We start from the raw sequence: 18,439 nt of genomic DNA on the forward strand, positions 1-18,439 counted from the left end.
TGATCGTAAAAGCGTGAAAATTTGAATTTGTATGTATTTTTCAATGCTAAATCATAATAAAGTAAAAATAAAAAAAATTGACAAAAAAATTATTTAGAAGTGGGTCACCCCTATCATTGAGGGGTATAAAAAATAGATGTTGGCCGATTCTCAGACCTACTCAATATGCACACAAAATTTCATTAAAATCGGTAAAGCCGTTTCGGAGGAGTTTGGTAACAAACACCGCGACACGAGAAATTTATATATTAGATTTTGAGTACTATTTATATACGGAACCCTACACTGACACATGTTCGTTTCACACGAACATGTACGAGGTCTGTCCGGAAAGTTCGTATAAAAGTGTTCTGGAATGCGAGAAAGAGGAGTGGGGAGGCCAGGTAAGCGCAGGACCCCTTCCTTATGTCCCTAACAATGCTTCAGTTCTGGTCTGACCGCCGTGCGGTGCGAACTGGCTTGTCACGCCATCTGTGAAGTTACCTCTTAACGAAACCCCGTCGGCATGGAGCCCGCTTCCGTTGAAGAGCAGCGCGTCGTAATCAAGTTTCTCTCGAAACTCGGCAAGAATGGCCGTGAAATTTTTGCCGATCTCAGAACAGTTTATGGGGATGATGCTGTGAAGGAACCAACCGTCCACAAGTGGCTAAAAAGATTCAGAGAGGGCCGAGACAATGTTGATTGTTTTTTTCGATGTTCGGGGGATTGGCCATCAAGAATTCGTCCCTCCAGGCCAGACAGTTGATGGAAAATTCTACGTCGATGTGCTCAGACGCCTCAAAGCTCGTGTGGCACGAGTTCGTCCAGAATTGGCGCGAGAGGGGCGTTGGATTCTTCACCACGACAATGCCCCTGCCCACACCTCTCTTGTTGTCCGTGAGTTTTTGAGTAAAAATTCCATTACGGTGACCGAACACCCCCCCTATTCGCCGGATTTGGCCCCGTGTGACTTCTTCTTGTTCCCAAAAACCAAATTGGTACTTCGGGGGCGGCATTTGGGGGACATAAATGAGATAAAAAAAGCTACGACGGGGCAGCTGAGAAACCTACAACCAGAGGACTTTCAAGGAGCCTTCTCACAGTGGAAACGGCGTTGGCACAAGTGCATTATGTCACAGGGGGAGTACTTTGAAGGGGATAAAATTGATTTACCTGAATAATTGTAAAATAAAATTTTTAAAAAACTTTTATACGTACTTTCCGGACAAACCTCGTAACTATTTCCTGTCGACATGCTTTCGTATTATGCAACATTAACCTTTCTGTGATAGTGTATATGTTGCAGTCAAAACTCTTAACCAGTCAAAAGTACTTTTTATTTTAATAGGTGATAATGGAATGGTAACCCCACCCGCGCTATCGGTATACACCGGCGGGGCACCAGTGAAGGATGATAGGTGAGGATGAAACAGGTTAGTTAGCCCATCGTGACGAATTCAAAAAGAATCGTTCACGATGGTTTCCAGGGGGAACCACGTGGAGGTCGACCTAATAGGGCATATTTTTGGAATCAACTTCCAGCAGCAGTATTTCCGAACCGATACGACAACATCCTTCAAGAAAAGAGTACATTCCTTTTTAAAAGGCCGGCAGCACACCTGCAATGCCGCTGGTGTTGTGGGTGATCATGGGCGGCGGTAGTCACTTACCATCAGGTGAGCCGCATGCTCGTTAGCCCCCTGCGTTGTAAAAAAAAATGCTAGCAATGGGGCTGTTAAACTCCATTGCTAACAATCCCTTTCCCCCTAGTCAAAAGTACTATTGTCTGAACAGGTTGGTCAAAAGTGGTTTCAACGGAAAATTATTGGTTATTAGTACTTTTGACTGCAAATTTGCGGTTAGGTTAGGTTTTTTTTATAATACTTAGAATGGCAAACAAGCTGACGGCCCACCTGATGGAAAGTGGTAACCGTCGCCTATAGACATGAGCAGTACCATGGACGTAACAGAGTATACTGTTTCGCCCATGATACTTCCCATGCGTTGCCATTCCTGAGGACTCGGATGTTATTCCTCTGTACCCTGTAAATTCACTGCCATATCCCACCCTTCAAACCGAAACACAGCCATGCAAACACAACTGGTTTACGGTTGAAACACGAATGGGACAGAGGTACCCAAGCAAACGACTTTTGTACAAAGTCTGCCTCTGGTAAAATATGTTAGGTACTTTTAACTGTTGTTTAAAAGTATTATTGAATAAAACCTTAAGGTCAGAAGTACTTTTGACTTATTTTGCTAGTCAATAATACTTTTGACAGGTTAAGAGTATTGACTGCGACATATGTATGGCTTAAAACTAGTTTTTTTTTTTTTCTACATTATTATGCCAAGTTAATTTTGAACATGTTATGTGATAGTTACGCGGTAAACTCCAATTAAATGTGTTATATTTTATTTACGACTTAATTATAGATGCCAACTCCTAATTTATTAATGTAGATAAAGTGATGTGTAGAGATTTTTTTTCTTTTTTTATTTCCGTAAATAAATTACGTATAAAAAATCTAACGGATCGTTCGTTCGTATGTAAGTACATACATTTGGGAGGAAGGGATTGTTAGTAATGCGGACTGTCAGTCCCATTGCTAGCAATATACCCTATCAGGTCGCCCTAACGTGACTATGGCGTGAATATGCCGTGATATATGGCGTGAATTTATTGGGTACGGAGGAATAACTCCGAGTGTTATGTTATGTCCATGGTACTGCTCATGTCTATAGGCGATGGTTATCCCTTATCCCTTCCCTAATCCCTTCCTCCCTCTCCGGTGTCGCGGATAGAAGCCAGTAATATATATGTCGCTGTTTATAATTATTCCGTTTCCATCATAATAATGCAGTGGTCGGACCACATCACCGGGAAGTCGAATCTTATGCATATGCAAACTCGACTCACATAAATTAATGTGATAGCTAATGAGAAACGCGGAACTATACGAAACAGGAACAGTGTGGGTGCAGCACCAATCTTCATGCATCCACTTATGATTTACGACTATACGAATACCTATCGATGTGGGTATCGACTTATACTCAATACGTTATGGCCCCAGATTTTGCTTACATGCTTTTTCAACGTCTAAAAAACTTCCTGTCTTTAATTCCTTTTTTATGTCTATATGTAATTATTTATAATTTTTTGCACCAATCAAAAATAATAAATATAGTAAATTGTAATTAGAAGTGATACAAAAGACGGCCTGACCGCTAAACAATCTCTTCCAAAAAACCTTTAGATAGAGAAAATTGAGAAAAAAAATAAAGGGTAGGATAGTGGCGCACTATTTTTTTTTTATTGGTAGAAAATGGTATGGTAACCATTTTCTACCAATAAATAATGATACGCTGGCGGAGCACCAGTGAAGGGTGATAGATGAGAATGAAAACAGGTCAGTTTGCCCATCATGATGAATTCATCAGAAATTAATCATGATAATTTCCAGGGGGAACCGCGAAGAGGTCGATTTGGTTGGGTATATTGCTAGCAATGGGATTCTCAATCTCCATTACTAACAATCCCTTGCCCCCCAAGGTGGCGCACTATTATATATATAAACACACACGTACATAATAGCACACACACAACAAGAAAGAATGACAGAGGAGGATGAAGAAAGAACACAGGAAAATATACTAAAAAAAGGGATAGTAGGACCTTTACAAAGGTATATTATATACTAGTAATTCGGCCCGACTTTACACAGGTATATAGATAAATTAGTATTTTATATTAACTTTAATGGGCAAATTTTTGATATCTTGGGCAACCTGATTGTAATTTTCATAGGTATCTCTAATTTTGTTTATATATTATATATTTATGTACAGAACCTCTGGCGAATGTATTCAACTCGCACCTGACCTGTTTTATTTACCTGTGTTATAGACGAGTAATATCGAGTAAGGTACATGCTCTATTAACTTACCATTTAATAATTTGTGTAAAAAAATTGCCCTGTGATCCCGCCATAGAATAGGCCGCCCCTTCCTTTTCCATGTATGTCATAGGAGGCGACTAAGGGAGGGCGAAGGATGAGCAACAGCGTCCCTCTTAGAATAGCTCTAAAGCTAATTGTGGTTGCCAATCCATCTGTCAAGCGTGGCAACTACTGGCAAAACCCCCATGGAGAAGATTTATGTTCAGCAATGGACGGTTAAAGGCTGATTTGATGAGATACCTATCACCATCATTACAGAACGAACTTAAAAATCAAATAATACATACACTAAACGTACGATCGTCGACCGAACATGTTCGTACACCGTCCCATTTCGCATTATGATTTAAACGGCTAACAAAGTTGCAGTGGCCAGATCCTTTGCCAGCAAAATTTATGCTTCGCCTGCTGGAGCCGTAAACAACCGCGAACGGAAGCCGTGGTTTATTCAAATCTGAATTTATTTGCTTAAACTCCTTTAAATATGCAGACGAAAATCGTCGGTTCATTAATAAAGAAATAAAGACAAGACACTTGCAAGTTTAAAGATACGTCCTCAAAGGATTTAGCGTTCTGTTTATGTTTGCAGTATTTGTTGAGACATAAATCGGTATTTGCGTCGCTTGAAGCCCCTGCTGTAAATTGGATTAAGAACAGGACGCCTTACAAGTCCATTTCACGACATGGACGGGTGATATTGTTTTATTCAAGGTATATAGTGTAATGAACAATATTTAAAGAATAAAGCGTCAGCTTATATAATTTTCTCTCTTTAACTATCACAAGTGCAAGTAATCCCATCACTCCAACAGTCTCATTATGGTATTTTATGATAGGACTCACTTTGTCCCAGTAATTTTATAGAGCAAGTGACAGTATTTGGCAGTATTAAGAGTAAGTAACGCCATCTGTTAAAAAATCACTTTAGACTACCACGCATTGCTTTGACTCGTCAAAGCAATGCGTGGTAGTCTAAAGTGAATTTTAAGTGTTTTTAGTGCTAAGTATTTATTATAATGTGGTAAGAATTTTAAAACAAATTTACATAACTTATAATCGTTGGATATTCAAAATAACCTAATATATGGCTTCCTCTTTTAACTTAAACGTTAACGTAACAATTGCAGTCATTTATTTCAAATTGATAATCACAATGTTACAAAATATGATACGTACTTTTTGATGTAACATGAGAACAGCTCTCAAAATGTATTACCGTCAATTAAGAAACACGTCTAAAACAAATGGCGAGTGCCATAGCCTGGCCTGGCCTTAGTTTTTGCAATATTTATAAATGCCAAGTATCTACTCGAGTGCACAGCTATAATTTGTTTTCTCACAAATCGCTTCCAGCGTCAAACTTAAGTTGAAAGAACACTAGTTATTAATGGGACACATACTTAAACATATAATTGTAATGTATTATTGCCTTATAAAGATTATTTCCATGCTATTAATTTTTCTGATGGCTTAATTTTGAAAATTAATCGCGTGCGATTGCGGTGTCTAATTGAAACAGAGCACCATTCCGAGTTCGAACTAGCGTGTGCCAATTACTGGTCGTTTTACCCTAAGGGGAATGTTTTAGCAAAATGTTTCTGGAGTAGTTTTAAATTTATAAGGCCCGCCTCTATGTGGGTAGCTGTTTATTGTGATAGGTATCTGCTATCTAACAAATCACCATCGTAATTGTAGTGTAATTAATGTCGGTATTGTTTTATTATGAGATTGGCATACAATCGCCCACGGTTACGATGTGCGCGTCAATGGAATCTTACTATAGTGTATGCATAGGCCCCTCTTTAGAGGTCGTTAGAATAATAATTAAGAAGAGAAATAATTAATAATTAAATTCCCTATAGGTGTGAACATAAGAATTAAGTACTTTTATATTTTCGTTATATCCATTTTATAGATTTCCCTCAAAGTTTTAATTTTTTTTTTATTAATTTATTGCACAATAGAACGTTGTACAAGTGGCGAGCTTAATGCCATATGACATTCTCTACCAGCTAATTATTAGGTGAAAACAGAAAATGTATAAAGGGCAGATGTGGTGAAAAATGTGACATAATTATAGTAACATACTGAAATAATTATACCTATATGATACATGAGGACAGAAGGGGAAAAATGTTAGGACACTTGATACGACACGACGAACTTATGAACATTATAATAGAAGGTAAGATAGAAGGAAGAAGGGGGAGAGGGAGACCGAGACATAGTTACATCAGGCAGATCAAGGAAGGAGTTGGTGTCGTGTCGTATCAAGAGGTGAAGAGACTCGCTGAAAATCGTAGTGAGTGGCATGAGCTCCACCGACAAGAGCGCAGCTCTTAAATAGGATAGATAGATACACATGATACATAAGAAATATACATATAATACATACATAAACATTACTTTTAATACATATATAATATATACTATACATTTTAAATACATTTTTATTTATCTCATTAATTTCTCCTCTATCGAAGTGAACAAAAATATCTTGGTGATACCAAAAGACACTTTTTCTTCATTCCCTGTTACCCTTTAGTAAAGGTAAATTTCAATTTCTACCTGCATGAATATGATTTATTATACCAAAACAAGACATAAACCTTACGCTACATCAACCAGCTGTTACCCAATGACGCGAGCGCGCACACACTCCCGCGCCCTCGCGTGGAATGCGGCCGCTCGTTGTGCAAGCGATGCGCCCGCGACGCGCGACGGTGGCGCACCCACAACGATGATCCACCTGCGCCCTGCGCGTGCGCTTCCGTGTGTCGTTTGCCCAATATTTAAAGGGTCGAGTGTCGTACATTCTTGCAATCAGCTACATACATAGATCGCGGCAACAAACAAAAAAAGCGAATTAAAATGGCTCGATTACTGATGCGATGGAAGCGTACCTATTGGTTTACTGAGACATCGAAAATAACATAACATAAACCTTCTGTGACAAATTACGTTAGAGATCTCCCATCACCAAACAGCTTCTAAAAAAAATTCGCTTTTGAACAGATTTATTTGAGGCTGTTAAATTTCCGGCTAAAGTTTAATTAGTCTTTAAGGTTTAATAAAAAAAGGACTAAGTAATTGCAATGAAACACTTTAATCTTTATTTATTTTTATTATAAAAAAAATTAAAAAGAAAAATTAAATATACAAAGAATTTACCTAATTGTCTTAGTTTAGATCATTTAAACACTTGGGTCTTATAATAGATATAAATTACTTTTATAGAATAATCTCAAAAATTAAATAACTAAAGTAAAAAACAGAATGTGAGCTATTAAAAGTTTGCATAGAAGACATCTCTGTACTTAAAATTGTTAAATTTCAAATCAAGCTATAAAAGCATGATCAAGTTATTTGCCTGCATTATATATATATATATATATATATATATATATATATATATATATATATATATATATATATATATATATAATGTATCATAATAATGATATTATATTTAGTACCAAGAAATAAATGATTAAACACGCGATCAAGAGTATATATAAAAAAAATATAAACACATCAAGAAATAACGTTTGCCGGTCACGCGCTACCGGACGCTGGATGCAACCAGAAACCCGTGGGATTGGCATACTAATACACTACACGAATACGTTGATATGCGCATCGAGAATGGAAACCATTCACACATTACTTTGTATAAAAATATGGAACGTATCTTGATACGAAGAGATTTATATCACTTTTCGAAAATTTTGACAAAACCATAGTTTTGGCTAAGTTTTCGGAAAAGATAACAAAATAAGGCTTTTCCTTGTAATAGACTTTGTAAAGATTAAAAATCTCTAGAAACGAAAATGAATTGCTCAATGTATGACTGAGCGCAAAACTCGAAAATGCTCGGACCAATTCGGCTAATTTGTCTTCAAATATTTATTTTTGCAGTCCAAAAAAAAATGCTAAAACCCTATTTTTCTTTTTCTTATACGCATAGAAGCTGTTCTTTATATGTTTTAAACAAAACATCTGTCAGGTTAACTATGTAGTAGTGGGGAGAAAGGGGTTATTAGCAATGGAGTTTGACAGCCCCATTGCTAGCAATATGCCCATCAGGTCAACCTCCACGTAGTTCCCCCTGGAAACCATCGTGAACAATTCTCGTTGAATTCGTCACGATGGGCTAACTGACCTGCATTCATTCTCACCTATCATCCTTCACTGGTGCCCCGCATGTGTATACCGATAGCGCGGGTGGGGTTACTATTTCATTATCTCCTATAAAAAAAAAAAGCTACATAATAGTAATATCAATTTATCCACAATAGCAAAGGTAAAGGAACTTAAACATACAGCCTTATCTTCAATAGAAAATTTTTATTTCCATGTTTTAACAAGGCAAAGTTAGTAAGCAATAATTTTTTACAAATCACAATTTTTTTATTGTTATCGTATTATAAAAGAAGGTTATTGTATTATTATTATGTATATAAGATCATTATGTAAACATTAAAAGATGTGAAAGGACGTTTATTAATCTAGTCAGTCAATTCTTAAAATAGTAACGAACAATTTAATAATAAAAAAAAATCGACTATTTGCCCGTAAACTTATTCTAATTTAGTTACTCACTACGAGTAGAAAAATAAATCTGACTACACAAAAAATTGTTTTTTCATTTACACCTGAAATTACAGGAACGCTCATTTCATCAGTGACAACTAAATAAACAAATAGGTATATAAAAGACCTAGACAGGCCTGTCATGTTCACTGAGGGAGCTGGTCGCTAGAATCATGTTACATACATAAGACGAGTTTGAAAGCGAATGAAACAAGAATGCAGGTACATAAGGATACAGATCTTCACCACTTTACCTACAAACGACTTTTAGAAAAAAAAAACGATACGAGGTTGGCAGCAGACATATCAAATGGAATTGCCATATTGTTCACTGCTGAACATAGTCCTCCCTCTATTGGGGTTTTGCTAGTAGTTGCCACGCTTGCTAAGTGGGTTGGCAACCGCAGTTAGGCCTTCGGGATGTTTTAAGAGGGACGCTACTGCCCATCTCTCGATCATTAAGTTCCCTTAATTGCTTTTTACGACACCCACGGGAAATAATGGGGTGGCCTATGCTATGCTGGGACCACACGGTAACATTTTATCATGGTCAGATGAATCTTTGTCCTCTGCTTATATGTAATTTCTGACTACAATATGAACTGTTTTCATTTTCAAGGAACCATAACTCCAAATAACTACAGTTATAGTTCTGTCGTAATAAAAAATCAAAGAGTTATGTATCAGTCTTCTCTTTCCACACTATTTGTACACATCTGGTTTTGTACAAACATCTTATTTTCAAATTGAGACTGATACTCTCCTTGCTTTGAATACTCATTATGCATTATCGTTTCCAATAACCATTCGTTCACTTTTCCTCTAAAGTGAAGCTTCTGAATTTCTGTCAATTGCTTGATGGAAGGTAACACGCTCATAAGGAACATGTAGTCAGGATCGTTTCGGGGTCCGTCTTCGATGGTCAATAACTTCGTTTCAATTAACTGTTTTGTTGCATTCAATTTCTTTAGTATAACGCCGAGTTTCTTCGAATCTTGATCGTCTATTTCACCTTTTGGTGTCATCTTTGCTTTCTTCGCCTCGATAGCATCTTCTCCGTCGTCACTATTACCTATGCTTTCAGTTTCAGATAGTGTTGTATTTCTGGATTTTTCCTTTGACAATAGTTCATCTTTTAGAAAACTAAGCGCGTCGTAATGCTGCCACCCAGACACGTAAGAGCTGTTTTCGCAAGTAGACTTTTTCAATTCTTTCCTGTACTGATCTTTAAGATGTTTCCAACGTTTCTTCAAAATAGTTTCTGTAACAACCAAATAAGAAATCCATAAAAAAGTATTTCGGTATACCTTAGGTAGGATAAATTATGATTAAAACAATATAAAATGCTACAGTATACTAACAGATATTAATTATCTATTGAAAATAAATCCAGTTATTTATAAATTTAATTAGTTTTTATAGAATTTTAAATAGTGAATAATTTGACAGCTCAACATAGACTTTAGATACATGTATATGATCGAATAAATAAAACAAAAACGCATAAATACAGTATCATATAAATAATATAATAATATTCATAACAGCGTACGAGCATTGCTCATCGCATTTTTTCTCATAGGAATTGCATACATGCCTTGTGATCTGCATACGAAATAACCTTCATAATAAACTAAGTATAATAATAAAATTTTATATTGCTAACGTGTCATCCTGTTTAGTACCTTTATTCTGGTTATTCCCTTATAACGTTTCCAATTATGTGCATGATGTTTTAGTGGTGGGGTTTATGGGAATGTCGCCATGGTGTTAGAAAGGATTACTCATCTTAAAAAATAGCCAAAATTCTTTACTGCTTTTTAAAATGCGTCTAAGTTATAGGATGCAGTTGTATTTTGAGATATTTGCTTGAGAGAGAGCACATAAATTAATTGTGTACAAAAAAACAGACTTCAGTTATGGAAAAGCCAGTTATATTGATTTAAAAACTAAACTACATGAGAAAATTTTGATAAAATTACTACGTGGCCAATCTGTAAGCATATCCATTTAGAAAAAAAAATTCCAAATCGATTTACAACTGAAGGAGTTATGAGGTAACGAACATAAAACAAATTATAACCGAATTATTATCACCTTCTTTTTTAAATCGGTTAAAAATAATTAATTACGCTTAATATTGTAATAATAAATAAAAAATGTATACATTTTCGTTTTATACACTTGTTTTTTAACCCTTCTTTGCATAATGGTGGAAATTTCCATCATAACATTGAATGTCCAAAAATTATATAGAAGAACAAGTTTACTTTAAATTGATCGTGCCCGGGTACCTTTTTAATGTCCATTGCAGAAAAAAAACAAAGCTGTCAAATTTATTTTTATAACCATTTTTCCTTTAATTTTTAACATAAATTATATCACCTTGATTTATTTCACCAATAAAAAAAATCATGCAAAGAAGGGTTAATATGTTTATTTGCTGCGTAAACGTTACATTTTAAATTATAATTTCCAACAAGATATGTCAATAATAAAGATACAAACTCGTCTAATATGACCAAATAAAACTGCCCTGACCTGACTCATAAAACTACTAACTGCTGTCTGCATTGATATTGGCATGATGTAGGTAGGTAGGACTCTAATTTTTGGACCTCCGATTGTTTCTCTGCCAGATGTCATATATCCAACACTTCTTGATAACTAAGGTAATAACATTACAAATAACAGATAGTCCCAAAATCGCATTATTAAGTGATTTCCATATTTATAAACACATTTGCCTCCCGATTGCTTTTTTCTTTTGATAAATTCACAACAACATATTCCTCGGCAATCGACCTCCCACGTTGATAATAAATGTCGCTCAATTATTAAGTAATAATGCACGAATGACGAATTATCTTAAAAATGCAGTGTAATCGAATGAGTACATAATTCGTAAATGCAGAGGGCGCTCGGCGACGTGGCGTGGCGGCACGCGGCGCGCTCGCAAGCACCAATTGCGCGCCAAAACAGTAATACCAAACGACACATACCGTCCATATTCATTTCAGTGGCCATCGACTGCCAAATCTTTCTGTGCAGCGCCTTCTTTTTATAAACGGGGTTGGAGGCATTCCACAGCGCCGGTTTATTGTGCACTCTCGCGATTATATCCTCGAATGACATGACGACTCGTAACAATCGACCGAGCGTTACTGGTCGCGTGGACGCGCGCCACCCGCTTCACCGCTCGTACCCCGCTCGGGCGGTAGGACTCCGCTCCCCGCTAGACGCCCGCCGCACGCTCGGTTCCCGCCCGACCCCCCGCTAACACACCCGCTCGTGTCAACACCACTCGTCGGTCCCCCGCCGCCGATTACCTGCTCCTCTCGCCGCTTTGTTTTTCCAGCGTGCAAAGGCGTCATTCAACGTGACATTTGTTTAAACTGTTTTTAATATTTTGTATATTTAGTTTCTAAACTATATTAACATCTTATCGAGACAATCCTAAAGAATTTATAATAATAAAATTATATTGAATCTAGCTAGGTACTTGAAAGGAACTTGAAACTATAATACTGGTCAGTCAGAACTTTAAAGTAGGAGAGTAATTTGTTTAACAACAGCCTTTGCATGACTAAGGCATATGTGAAATTTCAAATATCAGAAGCATCAAAACTAAGTATTCAGGATTAATAACGTACGAAGGGTATAATGGGTTTTTTTTTTATTTAATAATGTCCATTGTGGTGAAAGTTACCATTGTAAGATGTCCTTTGTTCCATGTTGCAGAAAAAAAGTAAATGTGCATTTTTTTTTTATATTGTCAAAGGACTAGTGTTGCCTTTAAATAATTACTTATGCTATTATCTTTAATCTAAACATAGATAATGAATTAAATCATTATTGTTTGTTTTAAAATTGGCTTTGACAAAATGTCAGAACACAGAATAATGAAGCTACTTGCGCTTATTTTGAATCCGAACACGAATCAAGCCATAATCATGTATTCTCTAACGATTAAAATTCATTACCGTCATTAATTTTGGTGGAAACTATCAGAACACTGATATTATGCCGACACTAATGTAATTTATGTCCAATTTTGAACCTCAACACTTAAAATCAATGTTTACATCTACAAAATAAATTGTAATCAGCTATCTTGTATCAGCGTAAGTTAATCAGTTAATGATCAAGACGGATATTTGAATATCTAGTTGTAATCGTTGATTATTATCGAGAACTCGAAAGGCTTGTCCCCTGACTGTACGGAGTTACCTCGGAGACTTGTTCGGTCGTAGCAAAGTCATAACATTTTACCGGTATATAAAGTTTTGCTCTCAAAATGGGAATTTGTCGTAAAAAAGCTGATATAAAGCGCTATGAAGTGAGGTTAGTTCCTCTAACCTCACTTCATAGCGCTTTATATCGGCATTGTGCTTACCAATAACGAAATGATTGCTGCTTACGCCGTAATATGTGTTATTTTATTTAGAAAAGAAAATTAAATAGAGGCAATTGCTGTTGTACCCGTTTGCATTTTTGTTGTATCTTGTTAGGAGAGAGACTGGCTGAAATCTAGCGCTGTGTAGCTAAACACATTGCATTGGGACACTCACAGCATCAGCTGAGTCAATTCCTTTCGCCTAATATGGTTTTTTGGTAATAAATGTTTCCTATTCTATTCTAAATGGTCTCAATACATGTACGAACAGAACTTCCTATAATATATTTTTTTTTCTTATACAACTTAAAATGGCAAACAAGCTGACGGCCCACCTGATGGAAAGTGGTAACCGTCGCAAATAGACATGAGCAGTACCATGGACATAACAGACTATACTGTTTCGTCCATGATATCCCCCATGCGTTGCCATTCCTGAGGACTCAGGTGTTATTCCTCTGTACCCAGTAAATTCACGCCATATCCTTCCTTCAAACCGAAACACAGCCATGCAAACACAACTGCTTCACGGTAGAAACACGAATGGGACAGAGGTACCCAAGCAATCGACTTTTGTACAAAGTCTCCCTCTGGTATAATAATAATTAATATAATATAATAATAATTTGATTGAAAAAGTACGGTGAGGATATCAAAGCTTAATAGTATATGTACAGTTTATTTTTATAGAAAGGTTAAACTCACGTAACAGTTTACAACTGTTTAGTGTACATTTTACGAAGACAAAATATGCTAAAAACACATTTGTATTTCACGTTTGTACCAATTACAATAAATTGTTCTCTAGTGTTGACATATTTAGTAACTCGATTGCGATGTATAAAGGACTGATTAGGGATAATGTGAAGAGTTCAATGTGATTTTAGTATATTCTTTTTTTTTTTTTGTACTTATCGCTGTATTTTGAAGCACGTTTGCTATGTATGCAATAGTAAAAAGGGGAAACTTTATTGGTTAAATAATTATTTACTACATAATATTTTATCTTATAAATTGTACCGTTTGTTTTCAAAATAAGAATAAGATACAAAATTTTTTTTTTATTATTATTATTATTACTTTAAGGGCCTAACCTTCTTCAGGTATATCAGCCCTAATAAAATTTTGTAATTTTTCTTGAAAGTATACACTTTTAAAAAGAAATTAATAACAATTAATAGATAATAGATTTGTTTTACTATTAGATACTATACTGTCTTATGATCGGTCCTATATTCGTTTGTTTAGATTTTCATTATATTATATTGAAATAGAACTATAAATAAGTTAAATTATTATCATAACAAACAAATTCCTTGTATACATCTCTATTGTACGCAATAATTAGTTTATTATTATTTGTTTTCTATTATTTTTTCTCGGCTTTACCTGGTACATACGCTCATCATATTATTTTTCATTCTCGAATTGTTTATTTAGGTTTTTAAACTTAGACTTCCGGGTTTGTTACATCAAGTAAGTCTATGAGTTTTTATTAATTAACAGTTAGGGAGATCTTCTTGTACGAATTTATTATTATTATTATTAGGAAACCGTGGCCGTGTGGTCCCGGCAAAGAATAGGTCACCCCTTCCTTTCCCGTGGGTGTCGTGAAAGGCGACTAAGGGACGGCGAGGGATGGGCAGCAGTGTCCCTCAAAAAATATATCTAAAGCCTGACTGCAGTTGCCAATCCACCTGCCAAGCGTGGCAACTATTGGCAAAAACCCCGAAAGGGGAGGCTTATGTTCAGCAGTGGAGGGTTAAGGGTTGATGTGATGATGATGATGATAATGATGATGATAATGATGATGATGATGATGATAATGATGATGATTAGGAAACATTTACTAATCCAAAATAAGTGTTAAGTGTCAAAGAAATGGGAGAGTATGAAAATAAAAAAACAGCTAAAAAATAAAGTAATTAAAATCGTTCAGTACACACGTTTAAAAGTGCCGACAGGTTCACCCATTCGCTTATTACTCCAACATAACCGTAAGGTCGATCTAAACATCTAACGGCACTAAACTGAAAGCACGGGGGAAGATGGCCGTCAAACATAAAATTGGTTCGAGTTTGCAGCGTATGTTTAGTTGCGAAATAACAGCGGCCGTAATAAATAGTGATTTGCTTCGGCATTCGCTCTAAAACGTCGTGGAAACGGCAAAAGGCGGGTATAGCGGCCTGCGCCGGCGCACCTCAAGTTGTGGCACAAAGCACGGAAGAGAGCGATAGTAAATTGTGTGAAAAATGTATATCAGAATTAGACTGTGTACAATCAGAGAATGGTATAAGTGCGATTTATTGGCGTTTTTTTTTTCGTTTTTGACATGCATAAGTTTTAAAAATGAAAAAAAGTACATTATTTTGAAATATTACAAAATATCTGACGATTTACATATATATTCTATAATTTGTGAATATATTTGTGTAACAATTAACCATAACAATTTTTATTTTCATTTCTGTTTAGCCAAAGATTGATTGAAACAGACTGCTATATTATATTGAGTGCTCTTTTTCTACTAAACGTTTTTTCTTTGTAATGCAGTCTAAAATAATAAATTAAAAAAAAATCGATAAATTTCCCGTTTTACTATCACAATGTCTCATTTATATATACTCTGTTATATATCAAGCAAAATAGAGCTTTATGTACATGTATGTAAATTAATATTTTAAAAATCTCTAATGTAAACAACATTAAAAACGTATCCGCTTATTAAATCGCTATCTTCTTTAACCTTGGACATGTACAAACAATCATTAGCGCTCGCGGCGTCCCGCGACATGTATACAGTCTGTTTACTATGTAAATGTTGCCGAGTTAATCTGCATAACACATGCAACAGAAAAAAGAGGTTAGTACAGCACCACGGTGTACTTAGCGGATGTGGTTAACGTGTAACGTGTCCTAGAAATGATATGCTACGACAAACACCTGACATTTATGTGGATAACAATTATTATTATACGCTCAGGTCCTTTTTTTATTACATAACCAGGCAAAGACCACAAACCGCTACTTGCTATAATGTAAGTGTACGAGTATACAATTACATCAATTGCCTACGTCTCGAGCTAGGATATGTTACGTTCGCAGTGAATTAAGACAGCGAACCTCTGGGATATTAGCCTGGATCATTGAAACGTGAGGCAGGTTTGAAAATTTTGTTTACTGACTAATATTATAAATGTGATAGGGAGTTTGTTTGTTTTTCACCTTATAGCGCCTTAACTGCTTTACCAATTTCTGTGTGTTTTTTTTTTATATATACGTACTATATGGGATCGAGAAAGACATAGGGTACTTTTACCCCGATCATGCATACGAAGTCGTGGGTAAAAGTTAGTTGTATAATGAAAAAAAAAACGGATACGTTACGATCACGCTGAAAAAAAATCTTGTAGAAGATGCTAAGTTAGCTCCGCTATAATATTTGCATATTTGCATACTCCCCCGCGTATTGACAAACACTAGCCTTATTGTATCAATCATTTAACTTCTTTTGAATTATTTGACAACTGTGATAAACAAATGACATTTCAATTTATAATTGAAATTACATTTTTTATTATCAATTGTTTTCAGAACGCATATATTAAAAAAAAATTCCTATATGGCAATCGGCCGCCATTTTTACAATCATTTCTGTCAGTATCATGTACTCGTATACGAAAAATCAGCTTATAACTTGAAAATTATTATTTTTCTACAAGTAATATTCATTGCATTTACATCGTAGTCACACCAAACGAATACCCATCGCGTATTTATGTATACTCAAAGTACAAGCTCTTCAATATAAATTAATGTTCACGATTCCCGCCATTTTTTCACCTCTGTTAGTTACTATATTTGTGTGCGTGCGTCATACAATGAAATGCCAAATTACCTGAAATTGATATAGTGTATGTTAATTCGAATTCCTACAGGAATAAATTGCTGAAGCACTTTGTACAATAATAAAAATTAACTCTAATTATCATAATATATATTTTTTTTAAATATTTTTTTATTCGATTCACTCATAATCGTATTTTCTGATATTGCTCACAACTTGGGTTATATGTTTGTTTTTATTATTTACTTCATTTTCTCGCACTGCATAACTATGTTAAAGTGAATGCTGTGAATACCTATAATAGGCGTGTGCATTAATATTGTATTATATTTAATGTTTGTTATACCTATATGTTATAATGCAATATGCTGTTGGTGTTCCTTAAATAAATAAATATTTGTATTATGGAAACACTCACGCAAAGACTAGCATTGCTCCATAGAGGTTGTCTATGACCTGTGAAATCTTTTTTCTTTACAAATTTTCAATTTGTCACGTGTGATAAGAGCTTTTACGTTCATAAGTGGTCGGACCCAAACTGTTTCTATGTCATCCCTTTTATTCTTATCTATTCAGCAAATGGATTACTTTTTAACTGTCAGTTAACCAAGAGGGTTTTTAAATGCCAAAGTACACATTTGGACGGAGTTTAAATTAACGGTTGTAGACCACACGTGGGAAGTTAAAAGATTACACATGTATAAACTTTAAAAAAAAATACAAAACACCTATAATTAAGATAGTGTTTCACAAAAAAACTGGCTTCTATTTTTTTTATGCAACTTAGAATGGCTAACTAGCTGACGGTCCACCTGATGGAAAGTGGTAACCGTCGCCTATAGACATGAGCAGTACCATGGACATAACAGAGTATACTGTTTCGCCCATGATAACTCCCATGCGTTGCCATTCCTGAGGACTCAGGTGTTATTCCTCTGTACCCTGTAAGTTCACTGTCATATCCCACCCTTCAAACCGAAACACAGCCATGCAAGTACAACTGCTTCACGGTAGAAACACGAATGGGACAGAGGTGCCCAAGCAAACGACAGTCGTGACAAAATCAGTTATTTTGATTTAAAAACTAAACTACTGTATCTATTTTGATAAAAATTCTATATGACCGATCTGTAAGTATATTATTTCAGATAAAAAAAAGAATTTTTCAAAACTATTTAGAACTGACGGAGTTATGACATGACAAATATAAAAAAAGAAACATCCTTCTTTTTGAAGTCAGTTGTAAAGCAATTGTAACAAACAAAACAATGCATGTTTATAACTCAAATAGGTATATGTTGCAGTCAAAACTCTTAACCAGCCAAAAGTACTATTGACTAGCAAAATCAGTCAAAACTACTTTTGACCGTAAGCTCTATAGTCAATAATACTTTTCACTAAAATAACAGTTAAAAGTACTGTTGCCCAATGGAACTGTTTAGGTTTTTTTTTAATAGATGATAATGGAATGGTAGCCCCACCCGCGCTATCGGTATACACCGGCGGGGTACCAATGAAGGATGAAAGGTGAGGATGAAGTAGGTCAGTTAGCCCATCGTGACGAATTCAACAAGAATTGTTCACGATGGTTTCCAGAGGGGGGTCGATCTAATAAGGCATATTGCTAGCAATGGGGCTGTCAAACTCCATTGCTAACAATCT

General features: G+C 35.5%; 2 protein-coding genes across 5 annotated transcripts in view; one reads left to right on the forward strand and one right to left on the reverse strand.

Annotated features, from left to right (window-relative positions):
• The window catches only part of LOC113517313 (protein outspread), a 383,813-nt gene that overhangs the window by 290,857 nt on the left and 74,517 nt on the right, over positions 1–18,439 (forward strand). The gene's annotated exons all lie outside the window — the stretch shown is intronic.
• LOC113517259 (uncharacterized) lies at positions 7,358–11,719 on the reverse strand. Its single transcript, XM_026901888.3, has 2 exons — positions 11,537–11,719; positions 7,358–9,795 (listed from the first exon to the last, which is right to left on the reverse strand). The coding sequence occupies exons 1-2, from the start codon at positions 11,667–11,669 to the stop codon at positions 9,218–9,220; spliced, it is 711 nt and encodes a 236-aa protein (XP_026757689.1). The 5' UTR covers positions 11,670–11,719; the 3' UTR covers positions 7,358–9,217.

The sequence above is a fragment of the Galleria mellonella genome, unplaced genomic scaffold (genome assembly GCF_026898425.1).
Source record: "Galleria mellonella isolate WM207_F2 unplaced genomic scaffold, CSIRO_AGI_GalMel_v1 utg78, whole genome shotgun sequence".
Lineage (NCBI taxonomy): Eukaryota > Metazoa > Arthropoda > Insecta > Lepidoptera > Pyralidae > Galleria > Galleria mellonella.

Coding starts and splice junctions, on each gene's coding strand:
- LOC113517259 (XM_026901888.3), bottom strand. CDS start 11,669: ATGTCATTCGAGGATATAATCGCGAGAGTGCACAATAAACCGGCGCTG. Junction 9,796..11,536: donor CACTGAAATGAATATGGACG/GTATGTGTCGTT, acceptor TGGTTGTTACAG/AAACTATTTTGAAGAAACGT.